Raw genomic sequence first — 21,632 nt, forward strand, 5'->3', positions numbered from 1 at the left:
TTATAGTTACTCACTACTTGTTTCAAAAAGTAACTGAGTAAGTAACTGAATTGCTCTATAATAAAAGTAACTCGTTACTAGGAAAAGTAACTATTTGCGTTACTGTAAAAAGTTGCTATAACCTATGTCAAATAATAATATTATTATTATTATTATTTTTTTTTGGAACAGTTTCCACAAGTCAGTTAAAATGAGTAGAACAGACAGGTGTTCATACATAACTTTCAATATTTATTGCACGTCAACAGACAGCAAGAATTTTATCCTGCACTTCAAGTATTATCTTTGTAAGAAAAGTGTTTTTGTCCACTAGCTTTGTAGATGCGTGTGTCACACATTACATGTACACATTACATGCACGTTCTTGCCTTTGACCACAATGTATTTTAAGTAGTGCTTATATCTTCACCTTGAAAATGCCAACTTTTCATCGGATTGCTCCTGACTCGCCATCTCTGCTGCTGCTGCGAATCTCGCGTGCATGTGTGTCTGTGGTTGTTTGACGCCGCCTGCCGTAAAAACACTGACTCTGATCGGCTACCATGAAACAAATGACTCTGCCTTAGCCAATCACCACCCGTTATTAACCCACCTGCTCACTCGCTGTGTGAGCCAGGGGTCCATTTGGATTGCATTGTTCATTAAATCAATGCATAGTAACGCACCACTTTTAACGTCCAGTAATGTTAACAGCGTTATAACGACAGGGAAAGCAATTAGTTAGATTACCGCGTTACTGAAAAAAATAACTCCGTTACCTAACGCCGTTCTTTTAAACGCCGTTATTCCAAACACTGGTCTTAAATAAAAGAAAAATATTTATATATCCATATACAGTATGCAATTATATAAACATATAATTAATATTTCTCACAAATTACAGAAAAAAAAGTATTTGCAAGATTATTTTGACATTATATTCTCATAAACTACAGAGTAAAAAATTTGCTTTATCATTTTGTGATTTATTTTTCCCATAAATTACAGAAAAAAATGCTTGATCATTTATGTTTTTGATAATTTATATTTTTGATTAATTATAGATTAATTATAGAAAACAATATTTTGTCACTATTTTATATTCTTCTCATAAATACAAATGATTGACATTTTGTCCTTCATTTTTCTTATGGATTACAACAAATATATATATATATATTTATATATATATATATATATATATATATATATATATATATATATATATATATATATATATATATATATATTTGCGTTTAATATTTTTGCATAATTGATACTATATTATAGATATGTCATAAATCACAGTAAAAAAAAAAAAAAAAAAAAAAAAAAAAAAAACATTTTGACATCTATATTTCCCATAAATGAAAGAAAATATATTTGCTGGATCATTTCATTGTGTAATTATTTTTCAAAAATAGCCGTACAAAATATTAATCTTCAAAAAAAATACAATAAAATAAAATAAATAACAAATAAGTAAATATCTTGATAATTTTGTGATTTGTGTTTTCCATAAATTATAGAAATAATTAACTTTATTATTTTGTGATTTACATTTCACATGAATTAAAAAGCATTAAGAAAAATTATATATATATATATATATATATATATATATATATATATATATATATATATATATATATATATATATATATATATATAATTTTTCTTAATGCTTTTTAATTAATTTATACATATAATTAATATATATATATATATATATATATATATATATATATATATATATATATATATATATATATATATATATATATATATATTAATTATATGTCCTTTTTTAAAAAAATGAAAAAAAATAAAAATAAATAAAGTTGGACTTTTATGGAGGTTTTTTTTGTTTATTATATTTCGGTGACACCAATATGTGCCTTATCCATGGAAAGCATTAGTTTTTGATTCTGATTGTTTAGGTAAAAATTGATAGCCTGAATGCACTGTAAGTGGCTAAATGCATACATGTAATTTTAATTTAATAAATTTAAATCAGAAGATCCAGTTATCAGCAGCATCCATGAACCCGAGCAGCTCTGATACAAATCGATAAACCTGCTTTCATCACAGAGAACCTCAAATCAGGGCCACATTTGACTCCTTTATGTGTGCAAATCGTTTTATTTCATTCACTGGAAGGCGTAATTAAGCGTTGTTAAACGAAAGGCTGAGTGAGCATATGCTCTGAGCGATAATTTAGTGTCGTTTACGATGTGTTTCTCAGCCCGCAGAGGAATCAGACGAGACATTTTGAGGACGCCCACGTTATTCTGTCCCGCCCGCATCTGTTTGTGAATATCACCGTGTGAATGCCAGCATTCCTGAGATCAGGCTGTGTGTGTGTGTGTGTGTGTGTACCTCTGGGATGAAAGCGGATGCATCTCCTCTTCCTAAAGACGGGGATTTAATGTGGTCTGGCTGCCATGGAAACTCCAGAATGTAGGTCTGCCATCTCTCTGCGGAGATGGTCGCATTTTGGGAATTAATAAAACTGAATTTATCGTGTCTGGCATGCGATTTATCCTGATATTAAGGGATTCTGAGCTTGGCTATGCAGGGGGAGGGAGTCCCTCCCGACAAACTTTTTATGAGGGTTATTTTATATCTTCCTTGCTGCGCGATGATTAATCTGCGGGCTGTGACACCTTTAGCAGACCTTCAGGCTCTGTTTGATGGGGTTAGTTTGCAGCGTTGTACGGTTTGTTTGCCCCGTGGGGCTGTTGAATCCGTCACCGACACCAGCGAGACTAAAAGCAGCCTTCAGTTAAAGGAATAGATCAGCCGAAATGGAAAAGTTTACATGCTCTCGTGTCATTTCAGACCAGTATCATACTCTTTCTTCTGTGGAACACACAAGGAGATGCTGTTTCCATAAATACAGGGTCCAAACAGTTTTTACTCAGAAATTCACAATTGATTTCATAGAAAAGACGGGTAACACATTTTTTTGTAAAGCACTCCAATAGTCTATTTGTTTACGTTAGAATTGTTTTTTTTTTTTTTTTTTTTTTGTTTTTTTACAGTGTATATAGTCAAACTTCAAAAAGCATTATTCACCCAACACATGCAAAAACCAGTGATGTTTGATGTTAAACTTATCACAATGCATCTAAAGCGCTGTTACCACCTCTACATATATTTTTGCTAAAATAATAAAATGTGCACATACAATTCACTGCAGCTTATAGCTCAAGTGAACACTAGTGGCTGTAAAACAACAATTTTATTCTTAATAAAGCTTAATAAAGACATATTCTCAAGCAGTTCCTTGTACAATATTATGTTATTATAAAATTACACAGTTGCTTCAACAAATTCATTTTTAACACAATTATTTTGTTAACTCTTCTTGGTTAGGTTTAGGGTAGAAAGTATGCTATTTAAATGGTTCATACACTATGATGTTGCTAAAAATAACATTATTTTGTGTATTTGGTGTAATGTAATGTGTTAATGTGCTTAAAGGTCACATTATTTTCCATACTGTACATTACTGTTTCTCCTCTATGGCCTGCAGTTCTGAAACGTGCTGATTTTTACAAAGCTCATCATTCTGAAAAGAGAGGTGTGCTCTGATTGGCCAGTTATCCAGTGCGTCCTGATTGGCTGAATGCCTCAAGCACGTGACGGAAATGTTACGCCCCTCACCATACTGCGGCACGATGAGACAAAACCAATAAAACCCATTACAAACGAGGCATTTGTTGCTTCCAGTGTGGACATAATTACTGATTATAATGACTTAGACTTTCTTTTTGTCAGTGATCAGAGAACTGACAAAAACAAGTGCTAATCTACACTGCTTAAAACTTGCATTTGAATCATCAGTGGCAAATCCTTTAATTATGTAAACGTACTTACAGGCCGTGAGTCAGAAGCACCAGACTTTCCTTGCAAAGTTGGAACTGCCCCACTTTATAGAAACAGACACTGATTTCTAGTTGTGTCCTCTTTTGAAAGACCAGACTAAGTATTTTCGCTTTCACAACAAAACACAGTGTCTTCAAAACATGGCAGTGGCAACAGCGAGAATCAAAGTTACACGTTCTTTCTTTGCGTGGACATCTGGGCAGTGTTATGTAAATCTTCCCACACAGTGACGTAGACACATGTTAGAACGAGCCGTTTTAGGGGGCGTGGACAACTCTCAACTTTTATTAAGAATATCTCTTTGAATTTGAGACTTTAGTCTTTGCAACTTTACAATTCTTCTTTATGCACCAAGAGCTTGTAACCCTCCAAAGAGCAAGGACAATTTGAAATCGCATCATATGACCCCTTTAATACCTGATAAAGTATTGACCTTAAAACACTCAATCAGGCATTTCATTTCCAAACAGTTGAGATACATACAACAACCAGCGTAAAACATTGCCAGATTAACCTTCGTCAGTTTTGGATGAAACTGAACACACTTTTAGCACCACTTACTGGACATTTCAACTATATGAAACTGCAAGATGCAACATAAAATCATTTTTCAGAAATATCACCACATGCAAATTGTTCCTGTGGTCCTGGATTGTACGTTTGACTGCACAAAAACATAAATCAATAGAATTTTGACTTAATTAATGACTTAAATGTTGGTCTTGTGCTTACGCAAAGCATTAATACGGCTCCAGAAAACTTGAACCATCACATAGGCTTGTTTTATTCAGTTTTTTGTTCATTTTGAAGCTCAACACCTCTCTGAATGTTCCTCAGATGATCTCCTGTTGTGTTTCACAGAAGATTGTCAGTCATACGGGTTTCCATTATGTTTTTTGTGCGAACTATCCCTTTAAGATGATGCAGAGTGCCAACATCACGCCATGTGGAGAATGGAGAGAAGATTAGCGGCGTTGCCATCTGATGATAGTGTTGATGACACAGTCGTTTGGGGAAATAAAAGCCTGTTTGTGTGTGAGAATGGATGCTCATCTTTTGCCAACTTACCCTGAAGTGGGTGTTATCCTCCTCCTTCAGTTCAATATAATGTGCTTAAAAAAAAATTCTTGCCATTGTATTTAGATTTCGAAAAGCGTGTTTGTCCTCACGCTCCTAATCTGCCGAGCAGATTTGGGGCGATTAACGTGTTATTTTAACCGGCTTTTGATTTCTCTCGAGGCACAACAGCGTCTCGGCCTGCTGTTTCCAGTCTTAAGCTTTTCACAGCGACGCGGGAAGAATGAAAAAAGTATTTCCTGCAAGCTATAGTCGTCTGGTTCTGCCCACCACTCTTTATTGTTCTCCTTTGTCCTGTCAGCGGCGAATACCTGCAGCGGTGGAAAGCAGGCCCGCACCGCCACGTCACCGAATTAGAGTCTCTCTTGGGATTTTTTATGCTAATTTTTCGATTGATAAGTGTTTGTGTAAATGCTGGGGGATTTTGTGGCTGACTTCTTTTCAGCTTCTCTGAAAGCATGTTTATGAACGCCCCAAAATCAGGCTGCAGGCCTGGCGCTGATGCAGTGAGTCAGTGCATTCACACTTTGATTAGAGAGCTGCGCTGAATCACTGTTGAAATCTCAGACAGCGCGAGATGCTCTGATTTGTGCAAACAGCACAGCAGGAGTTTCATTCTCCATTCAAACTGCAGACTCTACGTAAGTATGTGACGCAAACGCTTCAATGTCGTGCATCGTTGCGTTTTAAAATATGCATTGTCAAAGTTTCTCTTCTTTGTTCAAGTACTGTCATGAAGGAGCATTGGCTGAAAGAGAAAAATTATAAAAGTTCTGGCTGTGAATGGAAAGCAGCAGGGTGCTCTTGTAAGACAGAGGCAGCAGCTGAGACAGACTTCAAGTACCACTGTATCACCGCAGTTCAATCCTATTTATGTCACATAAACCTGTTTCCATGTAAGTTTGGTCTTACGGACCTGTTGCTAAGAGAACAACTGAGATGTGTTTGGAAGAACTAAATGATCCAGATCGAGTCAATCATCAGATGAATCTAGCTCTGTAATCCACAGATGCACAAACAGAACTTGAGACCTTGAGAACTGTATTAGTCTAGCTAGTGATTCAATCAGTCAGATTCCATGATTCATTGAATAAAAAACATCTGTTCAAAAGAATGATTTGTTTATGAATTGGACATTGCTACAGTTTTATTGAACACCAAATAGAGATCAAGCTTTTCTGTGAATTACATTTTAAATTCCTCACACACAATGTTTGTATGCAATCAGAAGATTGTGGGATGGAGCACACGTGTAAAACAGTCCTTTTACATTATACTTCTAAACTCAGAAGACCTCTGTGAAGAGGAAGAAGTTCTGTGGAGTGTGTTATTGCCAGAATCCTCACTTGTCAAGCATTGTGTGGATTATTTTTATGGTTTAACTGTGTGCATGTGTGTTTGTGTCTTTGTTTAGAGCTGGAGGTGGCGAGGATGAGCACAGACGGAAATCTTCCCGATCTGAAGTTTCCACAGACGGGAGGCCAGGGAAACGCCATCCACCTGTCAGCCAACACGCTCAAACAACACGGCAGAAACGGTACAGAAATGGGTCATAAGATGGTCAGACTGTACCTGACACTAGCTGGAACTGAAATCAACTAAGATCAAATCAAATAAAACCATTTGCCAGCACACAGTTTCCTTTTAGTGTCATTTTCTTTTACTTACTACTACTACTAATAATAATTTATTAGTAAATGAAATAATATATAACTAGTTGCCAATGCAATATTTATCATTTTCATAGTGATAACTAGAATCAAAATAAACATTAAAAAAATTTCAAGACATTCGTCTTTTCATTTAGTTTGATTTAAAAAGCTAAAATAAACTAAAACTAAAATCTATGACAAATCATTAAAATTTAACTAAATATTTTACATAAAGTAAAATGAAATAAAAATGAATGAATAAATAAATAAATTAATAATACGTAATAATAGTACTAATAATAATACTAATAAATATAATAATAATTATCGTAGTAGTATTTTATTATTTCATTTGAAGTACTTTAGTATTTCATTTTAAATACTTGTCAAGGCAACATTTCTTATTTTTAAGTTTAAGTAGTAAAAATCAGCATAAATAAAGTAAAACTAAAAATTAAAACCGTAAAATATACATAAACTAAACTGAAAAAAAACCTTGACCTTATTTTATTTCATCTATTTGTTCAAATTCAAACTCTTAATAAAATCTATACTTGTTCCTGTGGCTCAGTGGTAGAGCATTGTGTTAGCAGCACAAAAGGTTGTGGGTTCAATTCCCAGTGAACATACACACTGGTGAAAAATATAATTAGCTTGAATCCAATGTAAGTTGCTTTGAATAAAAGCGTTTGCTAAATGCATAAACGTAAGTAGAGATCCTCTAAACTTATTCCCATTTTGTGAACTGGTTTCCTGTTTTTCTTCCTGCGAACAAACACTTGTTACAAACAGGCCAGCACCAATAATCACGAAAAAAAAAAAAATGTTTTGTTTTCTTGTGAGTCAGTGATCCAGACGTGACAGGGAGTAGGCAGTGGGGGGATTTTTCAGTTCTTTTCACGAAAAAAACAAGTGAGATGTGAAAATAACGAGCAGAACTGTAGCTCTGTCAAAGAAAGCAGTAAAGCACTAATGACATTTCAATAAAGCTGAATCAAATCGACTCTGCGGTTAGGGTTTTTTTCCCTCCCTTTTTCTTGCTCGCTCTGAACCTTTGTGGCTCTCAGTAAATGCTGCCGAGAGGAACAAAGCATTATGGGTGTTATGTATTCATTACGTGATCTACCGAATCCCATCTAATCAAAGCTTAAATTATTTCACTTCATTGCTCTTTTCCTCTAATATAACGGCTGAAACAGTGCTTCGATCAGCTGGAGATGGAGTCTGCTCGCTCTCTGTGATGTGCTAATGAAGAGTTTTTAGTGAACGTGCGACTGAACCCCGGTATGCCCCATCAGGCCATGTTCAACGGCACATTTAACCAGTTTTCCTTTGTTATACTGTCACTGTAGCTTGTAAAGGTTTAGGCAGGTGGCTGATCTAACAAACGATTTCTCGAAATTAACTTTTACATTTAGAGCCAATATTTGCCCACATAAAGTCGTTTCCAGGAGGTTTTTTATAAGGGCATACATTTTTTGATACATCTTTTGATCAAATAAATGCAACCTTGGAGAGCAGAAGAGACTTCTTTCAAAAAAATAAATCAATAAATAATTAAAAAATAAAAAAAATCTATACACTCCAAACTGTTTGATGCAGGTCAGACATGCCATGAATGCATTTACACTACAATTACACAAATAATGCTATAAGAGGCATGCTTTAAAATATCATTCTAAATATGACATTTATTTTTAAATATAAAACAAGTGACTGTTATAATAAGCGAGTCATTGAATCATTGACACACCTGATTCATTTGAAACATTCATTCAGTAACAAAACACAGTTTGCAACGGTTCTGTTGTGGCTTTGTTTGGAGCTATTTCTGCTTGTGAAATAGAATGAAAACATACAATATTGTGTCTAAAGTGTTAAGAATAGCTTTGCCTTATTGCTAAACTATAGTATAAAATCAGTATCACATTTGCAGTTATGCTTTTATTTGGGGAAAACTGTGCTCTTGCATGTGTGCATATGTTTTAAATATCCTGAACAAACTCTTGCAGGGGAGTATTCAGGCCACACTGCATATTTCTCAGATTTGGTGGCATTTTGCACCAAGCCTCTGTTAATGATTGACCAAAGTGTTTGATTCTCTCAAATGTGAGTCTTTTATCAGCTTCTGTTGAGTAGCCAAATACTTCTAAACTGAAACAACTGAACTTAACAATAATAATGCTGAAAACTAACAGCCGGCCTGTCTTTCAGGGGAGATCCGGATGGCGTTCGTGCTGTACAAGCATCTGGGTTCATATCTGTCCACTGAAAACGCCAGCATGAAGTTCAGCAGCGAGACGTTAAACACAAACTACTCTGTCATCGTCAACTCTCCCGTCATAACAGCAGCCATCAATAAAGACAGTAACAAAGTCTACCTGTCCGACCCCGTCATATTCACCGTGAGACATATTCAGGTAAGGAGCCGTGTGCATTCACTGAGAGACTGGTTGTCAGAATAAAACATCATTTTTCTGAGGAAATTCCTTGAAATAATCGTAGCGGGTTTAACAGTGGCTTTCTCAGTCACACCACCAGCGTTTATGCCTGAATTATGTTTCTCCAAGCATTTTAATGAAACACACCCAGAAGATTACACAAACCACACAAACTCGGCTGTGATTAGACGGGTTAGGAATCTGTGAGTAGACTGTTGGGTTAGGGTTAGGGTTAGGGTTAGTTAAATACATGACAAAGTTACTCACAATCAGTTAAATCAAAATAAAGTGTTAACAGATGTAAAGCAGACAGTATACTAATGACTGCTAGTTGACATATAGTTGCACAGTTACGTAGAGTTAGTAGAATAACTGAAGTTATATTTGATAAACAGAACAATATTGTGCATTGATGTGGATATTAATATAACTATCATAAGGATTATCTTGGTTGCACTTTAGTGTACAGTATGTGTACTTACAAATGCACTTACAGTGTATTTATCTAAGAAAGTTCTGGTAATACAAGGAAATTATATGGAGTAGGGTTAGGGGTAGGTTCAGTACCTAGTTATTACATAGTAATTGTAATTGCTATAATATGTACATAGTATGTACATGAGGAACAGGACTGTAAAATAAATTGCTACCATTATCAATTTAGAGTTATCATACTCTGTGTGTACGGACGCTTACCCCTGTAAAAAGTACTCTTAAGCATTAGAAGTAATACACGTTAAACTAATATACTTAATAGTATTTTCAGAAGCTCAATGTGCATGTTAACTGCAATTAAATGTCATTTTATTATAGTTTAAATCCATATTAAAGACAATTAGCTCAACCTTAGAGTGTTTTGTGATCTGCTTAAGTACTTTTGATATGTAATTTCATTATTACTTTTATTGTCTTATGTTTAAATGGCTCATCCAATTTTATTGTTATCATCCTTCCTGCAATGTCATGATTGAAAAAAAAAATAATGATAATAATAATGATAAAATAAGTTCTGCTTGTTAAAATCTGATAATTCCCTCAACACCAGCATTTATGCTTGAATTACTTTTCTCCAAGCGCTTTATTGAAAGCCACCTAAATATGTACGCACTCACAGAATCTCTGCCTCCAGGCTCGATTAGAACTGGAAACATGGTTTCCTGTTTGTTTGTGTAGGATTCGTTCACAGGAGAAAGATATCGGCAAATCCACAAGGAATCCACAGATTTCTCCTGAATACCAGCAGCCAGCCGCCCGCAGTGTCTGTTTGTCAGAGATTTTGGCTAATTTGATAAAGCTTTAGCCCCCAGGTTCCTGAGTTTAAATACATTCCCTAGAAACCTGTTCATTTTATTTTATTTTTATTTATTTTTTCAAACTGCATAAAATCATTCTGTCTGGGTTGAATATTGTAGTTTAGAGGCCACAGTATGGAATGAAGGCTAGATTGATTAGTTTGATGAATTTATTCTAAATTAATCTGTATTTGCTGTCTTATATATATATATATATATATATATATATATATATATATATATATATATATATATATATATATATATATAATTGAGATTATATTATAGTATATATATATTGTATTCCTTTTTATTATTATTATTATTATTATTATTATTATTATTATTATTATTATTATTATTATTATTATTATTTGGTAAATATGTCTATAGTTTTTCTTTTTCTTTTTTATTAATGTATATTTTGTATAAATTATAATTTATTAATTCAATTATTAATTGTATAAATTCTGTATTTAATTGTGCTTTTTATATTTAATGTTGTATTTTTATAGTTTTTTATTAATTAGCAATTTTTATCTTAGTTGCAACTAGCTGTTTTTTATGTCTTATTTCATTTAATGTTTAATTTCAGGTAACTTATTTGCTGTTGTTTGTTTTCAGAAACCTAATTGCATGTTTTTTGTTTGTTTTTTTCACCTAATTGCAATTAAATTGAATTTTATTATAGTAGAAATTCATATTACATGCAATTAAAGAAGCTGAACTATAGAGTGTTTGTTACCCACTTAAGTACATTTGTGTGTAATTTCATAATTACTTCTATTGTCTTTGCAAAGTAGGTAAAATGACTCTGCCAGTCATCCAGTTTAGTCTTTCACATCCTTCAGTTTCATGCTCAGTAATAATGTTTTGGACACTGAGTGTAACACTTATTCTCACTTATGTCGTGTGTTTTGCTGCTTTCCTCTCTGACGCAGTTTGTTCTTCTCTGTCTTCCAGCAGTCAGAGGAGAATTTCAACCCCAACTGTTCGTTCTGGAGCTACTCGAAGCGCAGTATGACGGGCTTCTGGTCGACGCAGGACTGCCGGCTGCTAGGAACAAACCGAACACACACCACCTGCTCCTGCACACACCTCACCAACTTCGCTGTGCTCATGGCTCATGTGGACGTGCAGGTAGAGATGCTTCCAGCACATCTGTCCCAGATATAAACATCAGACTATTCATCTGTCAGCATGTTGAAACACTGCATGCCGATCATAGCAGAAATTGTGTACATAATATTTTTCCATCTTTTGTGCAACAATTTACACATTGCATATTTTACAAATGAACAACAGAGGTACGAACACCCCCAAATATGTAAATATATCTTATGAATGTGTTTGTTGTGATTAAGCATGGTGAAAACCAGCAATCCACTCTACAAAAACATAAATGCTAACAATTGAAGCTATTATGTATAATGAATTATAAATAAATTGCAATATCCAAAGTTAAAATGCAATATAATATTTGAAATCTGAAAAAATATAATCAAATATAATCAAATTTGTTGATTATAATGTGTTTTAATGCATTACACTACCATTACACTTCATTACAAATATTTATTTATTGCATTATGTAAAAGCTTCAAGTGTTAACCAGGGTTTTAGTTTTAAGTTAAGTAAAACCCCACCTTTTTAATAAACATTGAGCTGCCGTCGAATCACAACACATGAACCTCTGGCCCAATCAGAACTCGTTATGTATTTCTGAAGGATGGACTTTATAGAACAAGGAAGTCATCAGCCCGTTTTTATGACGGTATACAGATAGGTGAATTGTGTGAAAAAGTGTGTTTTTTTTACATGCGAAACATGAACACATGTTATATTGCACACTGTAAACATAATAATTAACTGAAATGAAATACATTTTATGGCAACATTTCTCATTTCAATTTAGTTAACTTTGATGTACTAAAACTGAATTAACTAAAAACTAAAGACCTTTTAATTTTACTGAAAGTTTTTTTGTATTTATTAACATTTGCCATTTGAGTAATTGTAAGTAACTATAATGACTTAAAATACAAAAAATGCACAACAAATTATTATTATTACTTTTTTTAATGAAAACTGAAAGGACAAAAATAAGTGCTATAATATAAGCTGAAATCTAATAGTATCTCAGTGGTACTTCTACAACACTATATGATGTAAATGATCCGGGGATGTTTGGAGGTGCAGAAGGTGCTCTGAAGACATCAGAAGACGTGTGCTGTGTTTGTGTGAGGCAGGTGGATGTGGAGCGGATCTCTGTGGAGACTGTTTATTGTTTACTGATGACTTCAGGCTGTGAGGTGCATTGTGGGAGATCAACGGGTGGGCGGTCTTTATCTCTCCATATGATCCATGATCAACACCGATTCCCAGCCGAGTGACTTAATACATGCTGAACAAACACGCATACGCTGGTGTATTTGCATTGTTACTGTTGCTTTCAGTTGGTTGTGTGTGTTTTTTAAAGGCCAACATGATGAGGAACTCGACCCCTGCTGAGTTTTTGTGAGTTGCTGCCATGCACTCTTTCAACCGCTCACCTATTAGTGCTGTTTGACTGTTTTTGTGTAGTTGTTTTTCTATTGAAGCCCATTGTTGTGTCAGTGTGATGGAGCGCTGGGGTTTCTCTCCGCCTGGCAGCCGTGGGGTCGCAGGAGACGGAGCCTCAGCCAGGCGCATTTAGTCTAAAAGCTTCATTTACATTTTCCATTCAGAGCCCGAGTTCAGCTTTACCTGGAGAGAGACAGAAGAACAATTGGAGTGAAAAACGGTGTAAAATGAGGGGGAGAAAATACATTTTGATGGATGAAAGAAAGGCCCTGTGGTGCGCCGTCGACAGCCGAGGGAGAGGAGTAGATCTCTGACAGACGTTTTGATTAGCAAGTGAGAAAGGAAAACTGTGGGTCTCCTTCAGGTCCTGCTGTTTAAAATAAAATCTTGCCTCTCAGATTGAATTTACCCTGTGTGAGTCATGTCCGGCAGTAGATGTCAAGAATGGTGAGGGTTGATGACACACCCATTTAAGGCAGTGACACGCCCATCACTGAATTGGACACGCCCATAAACACGCCCACATTTGAGCATGAGCACCAGTGTTGTAGTGCTGCAACTAACGATTATTTTTTCTGTTGACTAATCTAACAATTATTTTTTCGATTAGTCGAAAAACGATTATTTTTATTACAATAAATAATTAATCTAATGTTCTTTTTTTTATTAGCTAATGAATCCTTTGGATAACTACAAAAATAAAAATATATATAAGTACAACTTCTAATATAATATTTCAACCTTTATTCATTTTCAACCTATGTGGTTGAAGTTTTTACAGTATAAAATAATAAAGAGGCAAAGAAAATTATTTTACTATGGTAAATATGAGCTTATGATAGCGTTTATAATTAAACCACAGTAGCCATAAATTTACAGTTGTCTGAGACTTCATGAAATGTTCTTTAGCATCAGAAACCATAACATTTAGTGAGGGTTCTGCTATGGTTTAGCATGGTTTCCAGAGATCTGGAGCTGATTCGGGGTAGCTCGGTGGTTTGTGACTGTTGTCTCGCGGCGCGCTGTCTTTTAAGGGGCCGTGCAAATACCACGTCTTTTGCGCACTCAAGTTCGTTATTTCCAATGTAGGCGTGCGATAAGCGCGCTCATAATGGAAGCGCTCGTTTTTTCCAGGCATGTCCGCACCCCATCGAGTTAAAAACATCTCAACTTTTCAGAAAGCCGCAAACGCAAGAATATCAGACCTGAACCAGGAAGTTGGTCACCAGATCACACAGTTAAACCGTAACTTTTGATAACAGTGGTCTCTGTTTTTGTGATAGAATGCAACTTTCTCCATTCCCAGTTTGCCATTACACGAGATGTAAACAAACAGTGTGACGCATCGACGCATTTCACGCACATCGACGTATTTTTGTAGTTGCAGCACTACAGTGTTGTTATCGATAACTAAAATTATTACACCATTTTTAATAATGGGAACAAACCTGCTGTAAAATATCAGATGATCAGATGAAAAACTCACAAAATGTTACACTAAAATAAAATAAAGTACTTAATTTCCTGAATTTAAAACGAAAGCAAATGTAAATTGAAGATAAACAGAAATATTCAAAATTAACAAAAACTAAAGATATTGACAAAAAGCTGAAGTTAACTTAAATTAAAATGAAAACTTAAAAGCTGTTATTAATTACAATATTAATAAACATTCTAATAGTTTAAAATAAGCATGCACAGACATCAGAATAGACACACCCACAAAATGTGAGGCCACACCCACATCTCATTTGGCCACACCCCATCATGGGTTTGTTACATTCACTATGCACTTGAACACACCCACCTTGAGCTGAGTCACACCCACACCAGACAAGGACTCCCCCTCTGCAGGCTTAGCCACACCCACTCTACATATTGGGATCGTGGGTGTGTCTTTTTTGGTTCAAGTTTGGAGCTTGTGGTCCTTCAGAAAAACACAAATATATCAAACACCTTGGGTGCTTGTGTAGTCTGGCACACGATCAGCCAAGTAAACAGATCTCATTAACTGTGAAAACAAAACAACAACAACAAAAAACATTTTAATCGTTTTGTACTCGAAAGACTAATTCTAAATACTTTAGAAATGTTGCCTTGTCTACTAGCTGAATTAAAATAAGTTGATGTGCTAAAATGACAAACTGAAACTTTTGAAAACTAATCTTGTAAAAATGTTCTGCATTTTGTTACAGTGGAAAACATGGGAATGCGCAAAATAAATAAATAAAATCAAATGTTGTACATTTTGTCACACTGCCAAACTGCATTGTGTAAAGTGGAAAAAATAGAACAATTTAAGAATTATAAATGTTGAAATAAAGTGGAAACAATACAATTACTAAAAGGAAACTAAAGCTAAATGGAAATACTTGAAATTTACAAAAACTATAAACAGGAGAATAATAAGGAGAAAAGCACTGGGTCGATCCTCACAGCTGAGTGTTGTGTTGTTGCCATGGCTGCGGCACATTAATAGACACATGGAGAGCCGGAGAGATGCTGAGACTGGGACAATATCAGACGGTCATCATCCATCAGTCTTAAAGGAGACCGCTGGTCACCATGGCTACCTCACGCTCTCATCACAGAGGTGTGCGTGTGAACGGCGACAGAATTACAGCTCGTTAGGACGAGGAAATGAGCACTGATTGAAATCTGATAGTGAAATGTGTTCATGTTTACTGCTCCGAAGGCCTTCATGAATGACTGAAATCATTCAACACATATTTTTTTTTTTATTTAAACTTCAGTAAAATGCTAATATCATACACAGATCATTGATTTCACACGGCCTGCTTCAGTGAATCAATTGCATCATCTCTCAAAAATGGTCATGAAACTCTCCATGTGGTATTTTTGTTATTCAAAATGTTCTTAGTAAAACATGGTTTATTACTGAATATATTTTTATATTTATGCATATGAATGAAGATGATTACATATTGCCATTCTTTATTGACGAGAGAGAGAGAGAGAGAGAGAGAGAGAGAGACATTACTTAAGCAATCTCGATCCACTTGACAACAATTGTTATTTAGTGCGTAGGCACCTATTAAATCCATTCATTTTCTTCTGCTTCCGCTCTTGAGTCTATGGGTAGCCAAGTTATGAAATTTGGCACACTGATAGAAGACAGTCTCAACATTAACCATAGCACATTCAGAGTCTGTAACTCAAACTCTCTAGCGCCACCAACAGTTCAAAATATTGCACTCATGTTTATGCTAATAACATTTGAACCATAAGGTACATACACATTAATGTTTTCTTTTGATTCCTTGGCTCATGATGATTCAATACCGAATCCAGATCCGCTTCAGACCGTGCCATGAAAAGAAGTGATGGAATTCAAGTTGAGAATTAGAACTGTTCTCGAAAAACATGTAAATTAATTCGACGAAAAGTGCAAATTAAGCTATATCTCAGCAAAGCTTTAGCATATTAAAACCAAAATGAGTGTGTCTTATAATAACCATGACCTGAGGTTGACTGCACAGTTTGGGCACAGCACCACCTAGTGGTCTGGAGATATGAAAAATGTAAATTTATGCTTATAACCGGAATGCTTTGGCCAAAAATCAAATTACTAGTCTCTATAGATTGGACACAACATACAAGTTGAACAATGTCACTGGTGTGGTACCTTTCACTAAAATACACATTTCAGGTGCACATATGCACATTTAAGATATTGTTATGCACTCTTTAGGAGTAAATAAGGTACAAAGGTGTGCTTTCTTTCCCTGGTGACAGCTTATGTACCTTCTTTATTTTTCTAAGAGTGCATGTACACGTGTGTGAGTGTGTGTTTATAGACACGTAAATTTACTTGAGCTCAGCGTTGACTCTATAAAGTCTGAGACTAGCTGTGGATTCTGCTGAGCAGGCTTGAGCTGTTGATTTACTTACAGCACTGACACACACACACACACACACACACACACACACACACACACACACACACACACACACACACACACACACTGCTGTTGAAGGTAGAGGAGATATAGCGCTCAAGGGTGAGTGGGCCTCAGGAAGAGTGATGTGTTGTGTGCTCAACGGCCCTCCGGGGCTCAAACACACACACACACACACACACACACACACACATATAAGCTTTGTACTGTTACCTATGCAGCGCTCATAAATATTCATGTGCTGTTTTCTTCAGAAGTGCTGACATCCGGTCTTCCAGACTCAAGGTCTTCTGGGATGCGTCCCATATCAGCTTTGCTCTCCTCCCCTGGCTGTGTGGCTCCGTAGGGACCCTAGAGAGGGACTACAGGGGGAATCTGTGATGGTTTTGGTGGCATCCGAGCGGTTTAACTGCAGTGTGATAATAAATCAAACTCCCTGTCATCCACCCTTATCAGAAGATACACAATAGACGTGTGAAGCAGGTTTTGTAGGGCTATTAACAGTGCTGGAAGTAGTTTTTGGCTTTTCAGTAAAATATATTCTTTTTTTCAAGGTTATTAATTAAACCACAAGATATTAAGAAGGACTAGCTGAGCAAAGGTTCATCATCAGTGTGAATAGCTCCGTTTCTGTTTATTTGATGGCTGGATGATTGAATGTTTGAGGAGTCTCTAGAACAATAAATAAATTATTTAAAATATATATTAATATATATGAAATGTAAAATGTTCAAATTATAATAATAATTACAATTAAATTAAATTAAATATTTACTTATAATACTTTCTTTTTAAAATGTTATATATATATATATATATATATATATATATATATATATATATATATATATATATATATATATATTAGTGCTGTCAATCGATTAAAAAAAATTAACTAATTAATCGCACAATTTTTTAAAATTAATCGCGATTAATCGCGATTAATCGCAAATAAAAGACTGAAACTTTTTGGATATGTAAATGTAAAATGTAAATAATTAATGTAAACTCAAGACAAAGAAACTATTTAAATTCAAAATATGATTGTTTATTGGAATTTTTGTTTAACTTGTAACACAGATTTTCTCATGTAAACAACATACCTGCAATAAACCATCAATATCCTCCAAATTAACTGTTGGCTTGAAAGCCATATTTATTACAGAAATAAAAACACAGGCATGTAAGTACCATTTGAATTTCAAAACAATCAATGCCAATAAAAAACAAAAATGATTTCCATGTTGAATTCTAAGTGGACTGCAAAAAAATTCCAAAGTATAGTCATTGCCAGTGCTTTAAGTGGGCCAGTACGCACCAGTACTCAGTACCGCCACTTCCAAATATAGCTCTTGAGCGTACCGCCACCTCTCCGTGCGCCCAGAACGTGCTTGTAGCGTACCGGTACGCTCATTTGGACATCTGTTTTAATAGAGGTTTTAATCTTTTACCTGCACTGCCGCTTTTCAGAGCGCCCTTCACAATGCAAGCTTCCTAATTCATCCCACCCAGAGCAGAAACTACATTACCCATTCACCCTTAAGTTATACAAGTGAATAGCGCATGTGTCGCTTTCCCACTGTTAAGTGTCAACAACTCAACGTGGCCGGAGAAGGTATGTGAAACTCGTTGTGAGTTATACTAAAGCAAAATCTTGAGTATTTATTGTCTGATAAACATTAAAAACTGTCTGCGGAGGTTGAGTCGTCCTGCAGCCCCCGCTGGCTGTTCATTGGCTGCAGCATCTTTTTTCTAAGTTCTAAAAAAATACCGTAGAAGGCAAGGCACAAATTTAGATATTCATTTATCTAATTAATCTATAGCCTATGCACAAAGACAATATGATCTTTTTGTACCCTTTTTGTTTTAAAGCTTGATGAAGAGAGAGAGCGCAAGTTGCTGCAGCTGAGGAGGACAGTGATGCACGCGTACAGGAGTGATTGACAGTTCGCGGCACTGTGTACAAAAAATACTCCGCTACACAATTATTTCGTTATTTTCGTCTAAGCTTATTAACGTTAGCGTTACAGAAAGGTCTGATTTACGCACTGTTACAGTCATTGTTTTTTTTTTTTTTTTTTTTTTTTTAAAGTTGTGGCCTTGTGTTAGGCCACAACTGGAAATAAAAAAAACTGCAACCGCGTTAATTGCGTTATTTTTTTTTAACGCGTTAAATATTTAAAATTAATCGAATGCGTTAACGCGCTAATTTTGACAGCACTAATATATATATATATATATATATATATATATTTAAAAACATGTGGTATTGATGGATGGATGGATTCCATCAATCTATTCACTTTGGCATATAGTATAAAAACTGTCACCACCCATCCCTTGGGGAACATGAGCATTTTGGCAGTTTTGGCAAAGCACCATCTCCTGAATATAAAATGAAGCAGCAAAAGAGCAAAAGAAAACAACGTTCTTTTAATTCTTCAATGTTAATCATGATAGTTCTCTCTTCAGAGCCCGCGGTCATGTCCAGTACAATGATACCCATCTTCTATTTGAGATTTTATTTGAAGCTCCTACATCTTTCGTCATCTTTGGCTCAGATATCCTTGACACCATGTCAATAAAAAGATACCAACATGTTGATAAGCTTTTGATACACCGGAGCAACACAACTGACAGTGAGGACAGCAAGAAGGAGGAGACGCTGAAGTTTGGTGATGCCTTAGCTTATTCAGATGCCAACATTCGGCTGTAATCATGAAAAAAAAAAAAATAATATTACCTCAATTAGTATTCATAGTTTTCCAGTGAAAATATGTAAACAGTCTCCTAAAACCAGATGCATTTACTGGAGAAGCAAACTCAAGCAAATTTGAAGTAACTAAAATATTAACACTTTGTATATTTAATTTGTGTATTCCTGTTTTTTGGCTTTTTGCCCAAAAAACAAGTAGTGAAAAGTAAAAAAAAAAAAATGTGTGTGTGTGTATATTCAGTTTTCATTTAATTTTACTGTAACTTTTAGCATTTACGTAGTATGCACTTATTATTTCGTCACTTATTATATTTTCTTCTAATAGTTGTGTTTTGTTTTATGTATGCTTTATTTCAATTAACAAAAATGATTTTAAATCATGTTTGGTCTTCAGATAATTTCCTGGAGAATAAGCCCAAAATACTTATATATTTTATTTTATTTTATTTTATTTTATTTTATTTTATTTTATTTTATTTTATTTTATTTTATTTTATTCATATTGTGGACATCCCTGAAATTGTGCACTACTCTCCTAAAATCATTGCTCTGATGTTCTCTGGGACTTTAATGATGCGGCTGTGAATCTGTAACTGCTGCTGGCAGCGATGTTTTGATCCAGTTGTAATATCTCCGTTCAGAGGGATGTGAAAGTGTTCTGATCTGTGTCTCTCTCTCTCTTCAGCCGGCAGAACCGGTTCATTGTCTGCTGCTGGACGTCATCACGTGGGTGGGCATCCTGCTGTCTCTGGTCTGTCTGCTCGTCTGCATCTTCACCTTCTGCTTCTTCCGTGGCCTGCAGAGCGACAGGAACACCATCCACAAGAACCTGTGCATCTCGCTCTTCATCGCTGAAACACTCTTCCTCACCGGCATCAACCGTGTGGACCAGCCCGTACGAGACACACACACACACACACACACACACACACACACACACACACACACACACACACACACACACACAAATCATTTTTCTGTGTTGTTTTAGTAACATTAATATCTATTATAGTTTTATTTATATTTTGAGAATGGTTTTATTTTTATTTTCCATTTTCAAATTTGGTTTGTTTCAGTAATTTATTACGTATGTGTTTTTGCCATTTTTATTCAGTGTTTTTAATGTGTTTAAAGAATTGTAAGAAAAAAACAAATCTAAAATTACTTAAAAAAAAAAAAAAAATATATATATATATATATATATATATATATATATATATATATATATATATATATATATATATATATATATATATATATATACATATACTGGAAAATGATTATTATTATTTTCTTATTATCTTGCATGGCTTTGCTTCTCAAGTAAATGTATCTAGTTTTAGGGATACATTTACTGAAAAAAAGTTGTAATAATTGTGTGTTTGTTCATTTGTTTGTTTGTTTATTTAATCTATATAATCTATATAATTTATTGTATTTATGTAGTTAATTTAACTATATAGTGTTCATTTATTTTTAGTTTTAGATTATTTTAATGTTGCCTGGCCAACTAACTGAAATAAAACAAGTCTACACCTTTTCAGATTTTATTTTAAGTAAACATCCATTTTAGTTCAAGTTACAAAGTTATTTTTATGGTTTAAGTGTTGATTAATGATACTTACCCTGATCTTGTCATTATATTTGCATAGTTTATTTTTTAAGCATAAATAACAGTTCATTTTGTTAAATGTACTTTAGCCAGTGAGGTAGTAAATATAGACATCATTTAAAATACACGTTCACTTGAAACAGATCTTATCTTGCACAATTTTGCTTCAAAAGTAAATTTAGTTGTAACAATGTTTATATATTTTTTACTGTTTTTGCACCTGATCAGCTGTGTGATGTACTGTAGTATTAAACACTGACTCACTGCTTCCACGCCGTGCTGCTGGAGGATCGTGTGTTTGGACACGGGATGTTTTAAATGGCTGACTGCAAGCTTTTATTACTTCATGAGAGGGTGAAATAGCACAAGTGTGTGTGTCATAAAGATTTAATGAGAGAGCGTTCAGTGTGTGTGACTCTAATGCAGAACATCATGCATGATTCATAATCTTTAAACCCAATTATTTCATATTTTTCAATTATCTGAGCAG

General features: G+C 34.7%; 1 protein-coding gene across 1 annotated transcript in view; it reads left to right on the forward strand.

Annotated features, from left to right (window-relative positions):
• Positions 1–21,632, forward strand: part of LOC113091575 (adhesion G protein-coupled receptor L3-like) — a gene marked incomplete at its 5' end in the record, with an annotated part of 77,145 nt that overhangs the window by 14,480 nt on the left and 41,033 nt on the right. The window contains 4 exons of the mRNA XM_026257138.1: positions 6,362–6,484; positions 8,814–9,019; positions 11,296–11,472; positions 20,216–20,425. Coding sequence (XP_026112923.1) covers positions 6,362–6,484; positions 8,814–9,019; positions 11,296–11,472; positions 20,216–20,425 — 716 coding nt within the window. The remainder of the gene's footprint in view (positions 1–6,361; positions 6,485–8,813; positions 9,020–11,295; positions 11,473–20,215; positions 20,426–21,632) is intronic.

This window comes from Carassius auratus, unplaced genomic scaffold, assembly GCF_003368295.1.
Source record: "Carassius auratus strain Wakin unplaced genomic scaffold, ASM336829v1 scaf_tig00214233, whole genome shotgun sequence".
Taxonomy (NCBI): Eukaryota; Metazoa; Chordata; class Actinopteri; order Cypriniformes; family Cyprinidae; genus Carassius; species Carassius auratus.